The sequence below is a fragment of the Orcinus orca genome, chromosome 3 (assembly GCF_937001465.1).
Source record: "Orcinus orca chromosome 3, mOrcOrc1.1, whole genome shotgun sequence".
Lineage (NCBI taxonomy): Eukaryota > Metazoa > Chordata > Mammalia > Artiodactyla > Delphinidae > Orcinus > Orcinus orca.
Window position 1 is genome coordinate 67189226 of NC_064561.1, and position 15996 is coordinate 67205221.

General features: G+C 37.5%; 1 protein-coding gene across 1 annotated transcript in view; it reads left to right on the forward strand.

Annotated features, from left to right (window-relative positions):
- DIAPH1 (diaphanous related formin 1) overlaps positions 1–15996 on the forward strand; it is a 97011-nt gene that overhangs the window by 66961 nt on the left and 14054 nt on the right. The window contains exon 19 of the mRNA XM_049708691.1: positions 12396–12494. Within this exon, the coding sequence (XP_049564648.1) occupies positions 12396–12494 (99 nt within the window). The remainder of the gene's footprint in view (positions 1–12395; positions 12495–15996) is intronic.

A 15996-nucleotide genomic window follows, 5' to 3' on the forward strand; every position in this document is an offset into this window, starting at 1 on the left:
ATCTCCACTGGCACCAAGGAGGGAGCACTGAGGCCTCTGTGTTCCTTTGCCCAGATGTGAGGCACAAGGTGAAGTGGGAGAGGTGAGGCTTAACAGCTGTCAACCGTTAAACCAAAAATGGAGTCAGACTCCTCATTGTAGTTCCTTGGTCTTTATCTTTTAATACCTTGGCATTTTTTTAAAGAGTATAGACCAGTTAGTTTGTAGAATGTCCCTCAGTATGGATTTGCCTAATGTATCCTCATGATTAGATTAAGCTTATCCTTTTTTGGTGCTTTATATATCTTAATACATAAATATGTGTTGTTATCAGGTGCATACAAACTCAAAATTCTTATATTTTCCTGACAAACTAAAACTTTTATTGTTATAGTGTGTCCCTATTTATCTTTGTAATGCTTTTTGTTGCCTGGAAAACTGATAATATTAATGTACCTTCATCATCTACATTGTTGGTCTTAAGTGGAGCATATAGTCTGTCTGCACTTAACATAATTACTGAAATATTTGGATTTAAATCTACCATCTTATTTTGTGTTTTCTACTAGTTCTATCTGTTCTATGTAATATGTTGATTTCATTCTGTTCAAAATATTTTCTAATTTCTTTTGTGATTTCTTTACTGACTCCAGAGTTATTTGGATATTTATTCAGTATCCAAATAATTGGGAACTTTGTAGTTATCCTTTTACTGATTTCCAACTTAATGCAATGCTAGTGTGATCAGAGAAAATACTTTGAATGATTTCTATCCTTTGAAATTTGTTGGTTTGCCCAGCATATGGTAAATTTTGGTAAATGTGCTGTGTGTGTTTGGAAAAAAAGGTGTAATTTGTCACTGTTGGATGCATTGTTCTAATGTATCAATTAGGTCAAGTTTGTTAGATGTGTTCATATTTTCTATATCCCTTCCAAGTTTTTGTCTGCTTGTTTTATTAGTTACTGTACAAAGGGTGTTAATTCTTCCGCTGTAGTTATGGATTTACCCTTTTCTTTTAGTTCAATTTTTACTTTATATATTTTGAAACTAAATTATTGGATGTATTTAGATTTAGAATGATCATATTTTCCTTGTGGATCGACCCTTTATCACTATGAAATGTGTCTATTCAAGGCAGTAGCATTATTACAGATAAAATCGTTATCTGATATTAGTACAGCTACATCAGCTTTCTTTTGGTTAGTATATTTTCTTCCACTATTTTGTCCTAAGACTTCTGTGTCTTTATTTAAGGTGTGTCCCTTGTAAGCAGTACATATTTAGTGTGTGTGTTTTGTAAATCCAGTCTGATGATCTTAGTCTTTTCATTGCAAAGTATTTAATCCACCTGAATTGATATATACCAAATTGCTCTTCGTTTTCTGTTTGATTTTTCCAATTTACATCCTTTTTTTCTGTTCTTCTTACTGATTCATTTAAAACTTTATTATTTCACATTTCCCCTATTCTTAGTTACACGTTTTTTTTTTTACTATCCTTTTAGTGTATACCTTAGAAATTACAACATGCATGCTTGACTTATTACAACCTAATAAATATTAGAACTTTTACCACCTTCCAGGTAATGTCAGAACTTTACAATATTTTAACTCTATGTACTACACATCTTTTGAGTCATGGATTTCATGCATTTTAATTCTACATATTTTTTAAACCCTATAAACATTTTTACTCTTATAATATCAGTATTCACTTAAAAACTCCTTTCTAGTGTTTTTCCTTCCTACCTGCATTTCTGTATTTCCTTTTGGGATACTTTATTTTCTGCTTGAATAAATAAATACCCCCTTTACTATTTATTTTAGTTCAGGTCAACTTGTAATGAATTCTCTGTTTTTGTCTGGATATACCTTTATTTCACTTACTTTTTTTTTTTTTGCGATACGCGGGCCTTTCTCTCTCTCACTGTTGTGGCCTCTCCTGTTGCGGAGCACAGGCTCCGGACGCGCAGGCTCAGCAGCCATGGCTCACGGGCCCAGTCGCTCCGCGGCATGTGGGATCCTCCCGGACCGGGGCACGAACCCGTGTCCCTTGCATCGGAAAGCAGACTCTCAACCACTGCGCCACCAGGGAAGCCCCATCACTTACATTTTTGAAGGATATTTTTTGTTTTCCCTTAAGAAACAAACAAACCAAACCCTCCACTGTCAGTGTTACTGTTATTCATTTGAAGATACGTTCCACCTCCTGCTACTTTGAGAATTTATTTTTTACTCTGGCTTTTAGCAGTTTTACTGTGATAATGTGCTATGGTGTGGTTTTCTTTGTATTCATACTTGGGGTTCTCTGAGCTTTTGATTCTGTGTGTTGAAGTCTTCATCACTTTTAGAACAAATATTTTCTCTTCAAATACTGCTCCTGTCTAGTTTTTCTTGTTTTTCGTTTTAATTATTGGCATTTTATTTTGCTTTCAAATTCAGTGCCAGTGAATATCACATTTAGCATTCCGTTTTACGTGTGTGTGTCATGGGGCTTTTTTGTTTTTGCTTTGTTATTTTTAATATTTTACTTTCCCTGAGTACCTGTCTAAGGCTTCTGTTTGAGACTGAAATCCTGGGACTTTTCCCATGCTCCAAGTCACATTTCTCCCCCTTCTCCAGCCTTCAGCTTTATTCTGGTATATTTAATATACAAAAAATTGCACATACTTAATGTATACATTTTGATGAGTTTGGACATATGCATATACCTGTGATACCATCACTGCAATCAAGGTAGTAAACATATCCATCACCTCCAAAAGATTTCTGAAGTCCCCTTGTTTTCATTTTCATTTTTGTTGGAAGAACACTTAACATGAGATCTGTCTTCTTAATGAGTTTTTACATGTACAGCACCATATTGTTAATTGCTCTGTCCAATTTTTTCTTCTCTTTCTGGGCCTCCAATTACACACGTCCCTTGCACTCTTTTTGGTACTTTCCATCTTTTAACTCTCTGCTGTAGTTTGTATCTTTTTTTTTTTTTTGCGGTACACAGGCCTCTCACTGTGTGGCCTCTCCCATTGTGGAGCACAGGCTCCAGACGCGCAGGCTCAGCGGCCATGGCTCTCGGGCCTAGCCGCTCCGCAGCATGTGGGATCCTCCCGGACCGGGGCACGAACCCGTGTCCCCTGCATTGGCAGGCAGACTCTCAACCACTGCGCCACCAGGGAAGCCCTGTAGTTTGTATCTTTTTTATTGATCTGTCTTGCAATTCAGTAACTTCTATTTTGTCTCTAGTTAAACCCATCTATAGAGCTCTTAATTTCATTTAGTTCTAGAACGTCCATTTATTTTTTTTAATAAATTCTAGTTCTCTGGTAAACTTCTCCATCTTCATCTATTTTTATTTTTCCCTCAATATTCTTGAACATGTTAGCTGTCATTACTTTAAAGCTCCAATGTCTGGATCATGCATAAGTCTGTTCCTATTGTGTTTTCCTCTCTAGGCAGATAAGTGTGTGGGCTGATCACCTTCATGCAGTCAGGGAGTGAGCTATGCCAAGGTTTGGTTGTGGTTTTGGAAAGGCTTGATCTACCTCTGGTTCACCCTCTTCCTAGAGTGTAGGCTTTCTAGGGCTCCCAAGTGCAAGCCTGTTGTGATCACTTTTATCTCTGAGGATGTAGCCTTTTGGGTTCCCAGCTAAACAGGAGAGAGTCTCATATGAGATTCCCCACATTAGGCAGAAACTGGATCTTGATCCCTGTGTACCCTTGCTGCACAAAGTCCTCAAACTGATATTGGAACAATGCTCCAGTGTTTTGCTTACTGTTTCTCTGGAGCAATTCATCATCTTCTCAGCTCTTCTGTGCTTCAAGGTGATTTTTTAAAATACCATACCAGCATTTTTAGATGTTTTTCCATGGGAGACTTGACCCCCAATACTGGAAATGGAAATTTTCATTTCCTTTCATATATTTTATGATGATTTTCACACCGAAAAACAAAAATTTTACGTACTCAAATCAGTCTGTCTTTTCCTTTATACCATCTTTATTTTGTGTTATTCTTAAGAAAGTTTTCATTTATTCAAAATAATACTGTATTTTGGTTTTTAACATTTAGCTGTTTAATGTATCTGGAGTTTATTTTTGTGAATAGTGTAAAGTTAGGATCTAACTATTTTCCTTTAACATGGAGAGCCAGTTGTTCCAACACTATTGATTAGATCAGGAGTCAGAAAACTATGACCAACCCATTTTTGTTAATAAAGTTTTATTGGAACGTGGCCATGCCCATTTGATTACATATTGGCTCTGACTTCTTTAATATTATACCAGCAGAGTTGAGTAGTTCCAACAGAAACTGTGTGGCCCACAGAATCGTGTATTTACTTTCGGGTCATTTAAGAAAGTTTACCAACTCCTGTGTTAGACTATACTTTTTAAAATTAATCTGAGTTTTTACTTTAGCATATAAATGTGTTTCGTATCTATTTCTAGAATCTCTTCTATTTATTATTAAGAACTTCATTTGTTCTTCTTTCATTATCACTCTTAGAGTTACTATAGCTTTATACTAATACATTTTATTGGCCTTGAAGATACAGTGTGTTTAGGCAGGTTTATTGAGGCATAATTTGCATACAGTAAGATTTACCCTTTTTATGTGTACATCTCTGTGAATTTTGACAGATGTATACAGCCATGTAAAGATAGAGAACATTTTCATCACTCTTAAAGTTTCCTCCTCCCCATTTGTCCATCGCCTCTCCTCACCACTAGGCCCTGGCAGGGGCTGATATGTTTTCTTGTCCCTACAGTTTCTTTTTCGGAACGTCATGTAAATGGAATCATACACTGAGGAGTCTTTGAAGTCTGGATTCTTTCACCAAGCATCATGTGTTTGAGATCTGTCCATGTTGTTTGCATGCGTGGTCATTCCTTTTTATTGCTGAGTAGTATTTCCATGTGTCCATTCACTGGTTGATGGACATTTGGGTTGAATCCAGTTTTGGGCATTTATGAATAAAGCCAATAGAAACATTTGCATACAAGATATTGTCTGGACATACATGTTTTTCTTTTTCTAGGACAGATACCTAGGAATGGGATTGTTGGTCATATGTTACAATAAATGTATGTTTAACTGTATAAGGAACTGCCAAACTGTTTTCACTTTACTTTCGAAAGTAGCTGTACCATTTTTTTCATTTCCACCATCAATGTATGGGAGTTGCAGGTGCTTTGCATCCTCACCAGCACTTAGTATCATCAGTTTTGTTTTTCCATTTTAGTGATTCTAGTGGGTTGGGCATTATAGTTTTAATTCCTAATTAATTTAATTCTTAGTTCGTATTCCTAATGACTTAATGATGTTGAGCATCCTTCTCTGTGCTTATGTACCATCTGTGTATCTTCTCGGTGAAGTGTCCAAATGTCTTTTGCCTGTTTTAAAAAATTGGGTGGTTTGTTTTCTTATGGTTGACTCATGAGACTTTTTTTATATGTTCTGAACACTAGTCCTTTATCAAAAATGTGTTTTGCAGGCATTTTTCTCCCAGTGTGTGGCTTGTCTTTTTATTTCTTAACAGTGTCTCTGAAGAATAAAACTTTTAAATTTTTATAGAGTCCACTTTATCATTTTTTTCTTTATGTTTTGTGTTATCTTCTATTGCCATGAACAAATTACCACAAACTTAGCAGTTTAAAACAGCATAGATTTATTGTCTCACAGTTTGCATGGGTCTGGAATCCAAGTTAGCTAGATCCTCTGCTCATGGTCACACCAAACTGAAGTCAAGGTTCTGGCTGGGCCGCATTGCCTTCTGGAGCTCAGTGTCCTTTGCCACGCTCATGTGGTATTTGGCTGAATCCAGTTCCTTATAATTGTAGGACACAGGTTCCTCTTTTCTGGCTGGTCATCAGCCAGTGGCTGTTCTCAGCTACTGGAGGCTGCCCACCATTTCCTGCCACATGGCCTTCTCCACAACATGGCGGTTGCTTCTTCAAGAAAAACAAGAGAGCATCTGCTTCAGTTTCAAATCTCTCTGACTTCTCTTGTCTCTGAGCTCTAAACCCTTGTTTAAAAGGGCTCACCAGGGCTTCCCTGGTGGTGCAGTGGTTGAGAGTCCGCCTGCCGATGCAGGGGACACAGGTTCGTGCCCCGGTCCGGGAAGATCCCACATGCCACGGAGCGGCTGTGCCCGTGAGCCATGGCTGCTGAGCCTGCGCGTCCAGAGCCTGTTGCTCCGCAACGGGAGAGGCCACAACAGTGAGAGGCCCACGTACCGCAAAAAAACAAAAACAAAAACAAACAAAAAAAACAAAACAAAAAAAGGCTCACCAGAATAAGTCAAGCCCACTCACATTCAAGGGAGAGGATTATACAGGGTATGTGCACTAGGAGGGAAACTCCTAGTTTCCTAGAACTCCAAGAAAATCCCAGGATGCCAACTTAGGATTCTTCCTACCACATGGTTTGTACTTTTTTATTTCTGAGAGATCTTTGCCTACTCCAAAGTGGTGAAAATTTTTCTGATGTCTTTTTTTCTCTTTTTGGCTGTGCTGCATAGCCTGTAAGAGCTTAGTTCCCCGACTAGGGATTGAACCTGGGCCATGGCAGTGAAAGTACCAAGTCCTAACCACTGGACCACCAGGGAATTCCATATGATTTCTTTTAGAAGGTTAATAGTTTTAGGGTTTCTATCTAGACCTGTGGTTCATTGTATGCATGTATGTGTTTATTTATGTATTAAGACAAATTCACCCTTAATGTGTACAATTCCATGGTCTTTTGTATATCACAAAGTGGTGCAGCCACTGAATTAATTCTAGAACATTCTCATTACACACAAAAGAAACCCTCAGTTCATTAGCAGTCACTCTCCACTTCTTTTTCCCACAACTTGGCAACCACTGATCTACTTTCTGTCTCTGAATTTGCCTATCCTAGATGTCTTGTATCCGTGTTCTCATACAATATGTACACTTTTGTGCCTGACTTTTTCACTAATCCTGATGTTTGCAAGGTTCACCCATGTTTTAGCATGTATTAGCACTTCATTCCTTTTTATGGCCGAATACTACTCTACTGTATAGATATACCACATTTTGTCTTTCCATTTGTCAGTTGGTGGACATTGGGTTGTTTCTATGTTTTGGCTATTATGAATAATGCTGCTGTGAATATTCTCTCTTTTTCTTTTTTAACTGAACTGTTTGAGATAAAATACCAACTTCATGGCCCTTTACCCCTAAGTTCTTCTGCATGCCTTTCCCAAGTATAAGGACTTTCTTTTTTGTAACTACAGTGTAATTATCACATTTAGGAAATTTATCATTGATATAATACTGTTATCTAATATACAATCCATATTCAAATTTCACTGATTTAATTAGTGATTTTAAATATCTTAAACAGATGTTTAAAAATTACAGATTTTTTTATTAAGGTGAAATTCACCTATCATAAAATTAACCATTTAAAGTGGATAATTTGGTGGCATTCATAAAATGAAGTAGAAAGTATTTTTTTTCCTTTTTTATTTTTTGGAGGAGATTGGCATTAATTTTTCTTGAAATGTTTGGTAGAATTCTCTAGTGAAACCTTTTGGCCAGGAGATTTTCTGTTCAGGAGACTTTTAGTTATGAATTCAGTTTTTTAAATGATTTCAGTAATACTCAAGTTATCTGTTTCATCTTGGTTGAGTTTCAGTAGTTTGTGGGTTTTGAGGAATTGGTCCATTTTTTGGTAGATTGTTCAGTTTATGAGTACTAAGTTGTTTGTATTATTCCCTTGTTATCCTTTTGATGGCTGCAGGACCTAAAGTGATATTGTTTCATTCCTGATGTTGGAGAGATAGGTCTTCTCTCTTTTTATCTTTGTCAGTATTTCTAGAGGTGTATCTATTTTATTAATTTATTTTTTAAACCAGCTTTTTGCGTCGTTGATTTTTTTTTCCTGTTGTTTTCATGGTTACTGATTTCTGTTCTTTTATATTTCCTTCCTTCTGCTTGCTTTGGGTTTCTTTTTTTTCTTTTTCTACTTTGTTGAAGTAGGAAATTAGATTACTGATTTGAGCTCTTTCTTCTTTTCTAATATAAACTTAGCACTGTCAGTTTCCCTCTCAGCATTGCTTCAGCTATGCCCCATATATTTTGATATGTTGTACTTTCATTTTCATTCATTTCTAATGTATTTTTTAAATTTATTGTGAGATTTCCTCTTTGACCCACAAATTATTTAGAAGTGGTTGTTTAGTTTCCAAGTGTTTGGATGTTTTCCTGTTATCTTTCTGTTATTGATTTACAGTTTGATTCCATTATGGTCAGAGAACATGCTCTATGATTTTAATCCTTTAAATTTCTTGAGGTTTATTTTATGGCCCAGGTGGATATTTTTCTTGGTGGATATTCAGTGAGCACTTTAAAAAAATTTATTCTGCTCTTGTTGGATGAAGTGTTCTATATATGTATATATCAATTAGACCCTGTTGATTGATTTTACTGTTCACTTCTATATCCTTGTTGATTTTTTGTATAGAGTTCCACCCATTACTGAGATAGGGTATTAATGCCTTGAAGTATTATTGTGGCTTGGCTATGCTGGTTTCCTCATTTCATCTCTATCAGTTTTTTGTTTCTTATATTTAAGGCTCTGTTGTTTGGTGCATACACATTTAGAATTGTTATGTCTTCCTGGTGGATTGATCCTTTAATCATCATGTAATGTCCCTCTTTGTTTCCAGCTATTTTCTTTGCTCTGAAGTCTACTCACTGGATAGAATATAGCCACTCTGCTTTTATTTTTAATCAATGTTTGCACGGTATATCTGTTTTCAGCCTTTTACATTCAGCCTTTGTGTTTGAAGAAAGTTTCTTACAGACAGCATATTGTTGGGTCTTTTGTTAATCCATTCTGCCATATTTTGTGTAGGTCTCAGCCTACTAATGCTGTTGCCTGGGAATGCCTGGGGGCACTTACCTGGGCCAGTGTTGTGGCTGGACCAGCCCTTGTGGTTCTTATTAGGATTGCAAGATGCACCTCAGCAGCAAGCATCAGAGAACAAGCAAGGTTTTATTGCTCACAGGTCCTGACATGACATGTCTCAGGCCACACATTGAGGTCACAGGAAGAGAGATGGGTAGGGGGCTCTAGGTCATCCCTGGGCTTCTTCCTTTATTGGGGTTGAGGGTGAGGTGCCTAGGGTTTCATGGGTTCACTCTTTATTGGTGAATTTAAAACATGAGAGTGGGAATTAAAGTGCACAAAAGGAAAAGCAGGGTCACTCTAATGATCAGTTATGTAGGTCACCACGGCTTTCTAAAAGGGGAACTTCATGGATGGTGGCCTGGTTCTTTATCTAGTTGTGTAGCTGGCAATATGTTTATTCAAGATGGATGTCTTTGGAGTGGATGCCTCAGCAATCAAAAACTTATTATCAGGTACTTATATTACGATTTAAAAAAAAACAAACTGTCAGGTACTTACACTACAGCCAATCTCAGTTAGTTGGTATATTTAGACCGTTTATATTAAAGGTAACTACTGATATTTTAGGGCTTAAGTCTGCCACTGTGTTGTTTTCTGTATGCTTCCTCCTTTTCTCTTTTCTTACTTTTCTGTGTGTTTTTTTGAATATTTTTTATTCCATTTTAATTTATTTATAATGCCTGAGTATATCACTTTATACAGTTTGCTTAGGTGTTGCTCTAGGTATTACATTATACACACATAACTTTTCCCAGTCTAACGATATCAGTGTTTTACCAGTCCATGTGAAGTGTAGAAACGGTATTTCCATTTAGGTCCCTTTACCTTCCCCAATTTTTAAATATAATAGTATTTCCTCCACATGGGGCTACTCCGTTTTGGTGAAAGTGGAAGCCCATATGCTTGTCTTTTATCTGTCACCTTTACTGAATTATTCATTAGTAGTTCTTCATTACTTCTAGTAGTTGTCTTGAACTCTACATATAGTTATATCTTCCACAGAAATGACCTTTTCATCCCTTTCTTTCTTGTATTTATACTTTTCATTTATTTTTATTTTATTGCCAGGCAAAAAGTTGAATCTGTTTTTTCTATTTTTCAACATCAGCAGTGACTCTGTATCTTTTCACTTTATCTATATAAAATGAGAGATTTACTCGTACTTTGCCCCTCTGCTTCTAAGGTTTTGTGATACAGTCTGGATGTTTTAAGTCTAAATTTTTATCTGACTACCCATGGTTTTCTTTTTTTTTTTTTTCGGTACACGGGCCTCTCACTGTTGTGGCCTCTCCCGTTGTGGAGCACAGGCTCCGGACGCGGAGGCTCAGCGGCCATGGGTCACGGGCCCAGCCACTCCGCGGCATGTGGGATCTTCCCGGACCGGGGCACGACCTGTGTCCCCTGCATCGGCAGGCGGACTCTCAACCACTGCGCCACCAGGGAAGCCCTTCATTTTTTTATATGATCTGTCTTTAGGGCCTCTCTGACTTCAGCTCCAGCTCTCCCCCTCATTCCATCTACTCCACCAATAATGACCTTTTTGCTTTTCCTTTAGCACATCAGGGCCTGCTTCTGTCTCAGGCCTTTGCATTTGTTGTTCTCTCTGCCTGAATTGCTTAGCTTTCTCACCTTCTAAAAGGTCTTTACTGTCATGTCACATTCTCACTAAGACCTTCCCTGGTCATCCCACTAAAGTTATAATCCGTCCCCTCATCAAATCCCCCAGTTCTCTTCCTAACTTGGTTTTCTTTTCATAGCACTTATGACCATCTAATATACTATTTTATCTATTAGCTGGTTTATTGTCTACTTCTCTTCAGATTTTCATTCCTGATGTTGGAGAGATAGGCAAATTTAATTAGAATATAAGTTCCATGAAGGCAGGAGTTTTTCTCTATTTTTCTATTTCTATTTTCTATTTTGTTTTATTCCTGGCACCCAGAACAGAGCCTGGCACACGCAGGTACTCAATAAGTCTTTATTTAAATAACTAATCTTCATCTATTTAGCATTTTCCTTCTTCAAGTTAGAACTCTCAGGCCAAAGGATGTGTTTTTTTATTAATAGTTCTTTGTACCTTTTGCCATATAACTTTCTTTTTTGTTCGCTTTCTTATTTATTTATACCAGGTAATACTTTTCATATGGTTTAAAATTCAACCAGTATAACAGGGTTTGTGTTGAAGAGTATTCCTCCCTCTTCCATAGTCGAGCACCCCATTCCTCTCCTCAAAAGCAACTAGCTTGGTCACTTTCTTGATACTTCTTAAAGAGATAGTCCCATAAGGCTTTCTGAAAAGTTGACAAAATATTTTACAATTGTCCAGAACAGTTCCTGTTTCTCTTTCTATCTGCTGCTGAATCCTTCTCAATAGGCAGTGTAAATCATTTTTGAGAGGATGTTACTGTCATGCTAGGTGCTAAGGGAGTGATACAGTGAAGAATTATTTTGCCCATGCTCTTGAAGTTCAAAATCCAAATGGGGTGGGAAGGTATCCACAGTTACAAAGTAACACAGGATTTAGAAAGATCAAGATGATATATATGAAATGTCATGAACATTGAATTATTAATTGTTGAATGAAATCTAAGTGACAGATACCACGAAAATTAGTTCATCAAAGCAGAGAGTGACTACATTTATCAGAGAAGAATACATTGGTTTTGGATAATCTGAGAAGAGTGTAGAAGGAAAGGAGTATATTATACCTTCTGTGTGTGTACCAACATGATATTTATATACTAGGAATATATTTTTATGCCATGAGATTTTTCGAAGAGGAATAACAAAGTCCTCATCTTGTAGAGGAGAGATTATATGTGATTATGACAAAGTCAGTGAGAGGACTTGCTGTAAAAAAGTATCACATTCAGTGGGGATTCAGAGAGAGATCATAACCATTTGGGGATCAAGAAAATGTTTATAGGGAATTCATAATCAGGACAGAGCTTGAAAGATAAGTAATAATAAGCACAAAAGGATAACACAGTGGAAGACTCTAGTACAGGGGTTGGCAAACTATAGCCCTTAGGCTGACCACCTGTTTTTGTAAGTAAAGTTTCATTGGAACATAGTCATGCTCATTGGTTTATGTATTGTCTGTGACAGCTTTCACTCTGTAGTGGCAGAGTTGAGCAGTTGAGACAGACCACATAGTCTGCAAAGCCTAAAATATTTATTATTTGGTCCTTTACAGAAAGAAAATTTGCTGTTCCCTACAAGTAGATAGGCTATGGGTGGGAAAGTATTATTGCTAACTATTAAAGAAATGAAAATGATATATTTATTATAGCTGGAGGTGGAAGTCAGTAATAGAAGGGTGGGTGGCTAAAGAGGAGGTTATCCTTGAAGGAATTTAATAGGAAGACCATTACTAATAGAGAGGAAGTGAAGAGTATCTCTAGGCTGGGACAGTAGTTCATGTAGACATAGATGTGGTTTGTCCTTAATCATACTTCTCTAATCTTTCCCTTGCTAGCCAAGAAGGATCAGGAAGGTGGAGAAGAAAAGAAATCTGTGCAAAAGAAAAAAGTGAAAGAGTTAAAGGTGTTGGATTCAAAGACAGCCCAGAATCTCTGTGAGTAACTCTGTGATCTCAGCAATTTGAAATATGAAGGAGTTTTTCTAAGCTTAATTCTCGTGGATCCAGGGTCCCTTGATATGAAACTTCCATTTGTTAGTTCCAGGCATTGCATAGTAAATACCTGATATCTAATCCCTTCAATAGCACTGCAAGATGGTTAGCATCTAGTTTCACAGCAAGAAAATAAAGGCTAATAGGACTTTTAGGAATTTGCCTAGTCACATAGCAGGTAAGAGGCAGGTCTGGGAGTTGAACCTCATATTTTCTTATTTCAAAGCCATTACTATTTCCATTGCATCCACAGAAAATCTAACACAAATGTTCTAGGCACTGCACATTTCCTTCTTTCTCATTTTCTTTTAAGTATTTCCTTTAAAGGTGGGCACTGGCTTGACTTCCATTAAATCTAAAGTAACTTTGTGGTTTAGAATAAATAATGTAAATCCTGTACTTCTCAGAGTAGGATCAAGAACTTCAAAGAGTTCTGTTCTGAACTTGCTACCTATACTCATAACTCTGATTGGTGGTAAATTTCAGATCAGAAACTCCTCTGCAGAGTTGATATAGGTAGTATTTAATGATCAGAATGAATGTTCATTTTTTTGTTCATTTCAACTGTTGGTATCCCTACTTTATGTTGCATAATGAAGATTTAAATATTTGTTCAACAAATATTTGACGGTCTGCCAGGTTTCAGGCTCTATTAGGCACATACTAGGTGTGTGTTTCAGAGATGAAAGGGTATGTATTCCATAAAGCCCATTCATGATCCAGTGACATGGCTGTTGTCCCCATTTTACCAAGTGAGAAAACTAAAGTTCAGATGTTATGACTTGGCCAAGATCACACAGGTAATGAGGACACATACCCACAAGTATAGTCAGTGATATAATGAGAACAGTAAGCCTTTACAATTCTTGACTATATAATCTTAGATCATTGGCAACAGATATTACTAAATAGTGTCTGTCGGTAAGCCCTTTTATGGAAATTAAAGTGATGTGAGATAGTTCCTCTTCTCAAGATTATCTCTAGCAACATTAAAATGAGCAATTGTTATTTTAGAAAATGATAAAAGACTGTGGGATAGTACATTGTTATTTCCAGTTGAATGATATCAATATGGGAAACAGAATTTAGGAAGAGAATTGAGATTAGGAGGGTCTAGGTGTTATTTAGTGATTCAGTGATTATTAAGTGCCTCTTATATGGTGAGGATGCAAAACTAAGTAAGGTAGTCCCTATCCTCGTGAGCCATATGTCTAGTAGAGACAGAAAAGTAAATAATGGTTATAGCACAAGTTGGTAAGTGTTATGATGGAGGTGTGCTAGGAAGCTTATGAGAGCACTGGGCAAGGGGGCATCTAAGTCAAGTGGGAGGAGTATTGGAGAGAGCTCAGTCATTCTAAATGAAGTACTGCTTAAAACTGTTTACAACAAGCTAAATGAAGGGTGAGGGCTGGCTTGTTTCAGGCAGAGGGATCAGCATGTATGAAGGCACAGAGGCATGTGTGAGTTCAAGAACTGCAAGTAGTTGAGTACAGCTGAGTAAAGGCCGTATGTGGGGGAGTGGTGGTTGAAGAAGCTTTCAAGAAATAGACATAGAGGCTAGATCATAAAGAAGTCTGATAGGCTTAGGCTAAGAAGTATGTATTTTATCCTAAAAACTGTGAAAGTTATTGGAGGGATTTTAATCAGGAAAGTGAGTGATACAACCCTATGTAATTTGGGGGAGGGCTACGTCAGCAGTGATTATGAGGCCGGATTGCTAGGGTAGGGGAAGACTCTAGGCAGAGAGATGTGTTATGTTATGGCTTTAAACTAGGCGAGAGGTGATCAAGGCCTGAAACTAAGTTGTAAGAATGAATAGGAAGAAGATACTAAGAAGATAGAATTAATGGAACTTAGTGATTGATAGAGGGGATAAAGGAGATGTTTTCTTGGGTTAAGATCACTCTATAGAGAGTGGTACCACTTATTGAAATAGGAAAATCCAGCAGGAGCAGATTCTGTCTTTTGTGGGAGAAATGGTGGACATGAGTGAGAGATGGCAGAGTGGTAGGTAGGAATGATTGATTTAATTTTAGGATAGAATTTAAGGTTCCTGTGGGAATCCTCCAACAGGATGGGTGTATTAGGCATTTGGGTATAGAAATCAGGAGGAATGTCTGGCTGGAGATAAGAATTTAAGAGATAGTATATGAGTCATAGTTGAAGCCAATAATTTGCTTTGAAGGTCATTAATATTTGGGGGGGGGGCAAGTAACAAAAAGGGGAGACCTCAAAGGAGGCTGGAAAGGAACAGCAAGAAAAATAGTCTGACATAGTCTAAGAAGTGGGAGTCGTAGTCAAGTAAAATCAGGACAGGACAAGTGTCTTTTGGATCTGGCATTAGGAAAGCCAGTGACCTAGGCAGGAATAATTTTAGTATAGCCTAAGTGTTAAGAACAGAAGCTCTGGAATCCGTTTGTATTTAAATCCTGGCTCCAACCCTTACTAGCAGTGTGACCTTGGACGGGTAGCTTAACTTCTTTAAGTATGTTTCCTTTTCTGTCAAATGTGGTTAATAATACAAACTTATACATTATTATAAATAGGGATAAATGAGATATATATGTAGATTGTGTTTAAGATACTAGGTCTTACATGGAGTATACACTCAACAAATGATTGTCATCTTTTCACTGACTTTGTGGGGACAGAAGAATTAAGGAGAATGTGGAAGCAAGAATAGACTGTTATATTTTTAGAATGTTATAAAGTGAAGGAAAGAAGGAAGTTGGTAATTAAGAATGTTGCATCAGGGAGGATTTTTTTTTTTAAGATAGGAAAAACTTGAACGTGTATATCGTTGTCCCTCGGTATCTGTGGGGGATAGGTTCCAGAACCCCCCTCATATACCGAAATCCATGGGTGCTCAAGTCCTTTATATAAAATGGTGTAGTATAGTTGGCCCTCTGTATCCACAGATGGGGAAGGCCCACTGTATATGCTGAAGGAAAAGGTCCTTAGGGCTACCTGTTCTATTGAAACACGAGAAAAGGATGAGTATATGGATATAGTTCTGCTAAGCTTACGTAAAGAAGTGTCGGCACAAGTTTTCTTCTAGATGATTCCAAAATAGCCCTTACTCGAGCCTTTTCTAGTCTGGTTCCAACTGAGGGCCCCCAGTGCTCAGTTTATAAGTGGCATGAGAGAAAGCTTAGCAAGTAATTTGACCGATGGCTTCAATTTTTCTCAGTAAAAAGCAGCAAGGCCTTTTTAGAACAAATGGGGAAGTGGCAGGACATTTGGGAGAATGGGGATATTTTATGTGGAGGAGCTGCCAAGAGGGCCAGGAGAGCGTGGAGTAGGGACACACAGAAGGATTCCCCACCATCACCGGTGCCACTTCAGATTCGTGGAATCTGATCTGCAGTGTTCATCAGCCCAGGTGTAAGAGGAGAGATATGAGATGGCTGGGTTAACTAAGGACTGGAAGGAGAAGGAAACAAGA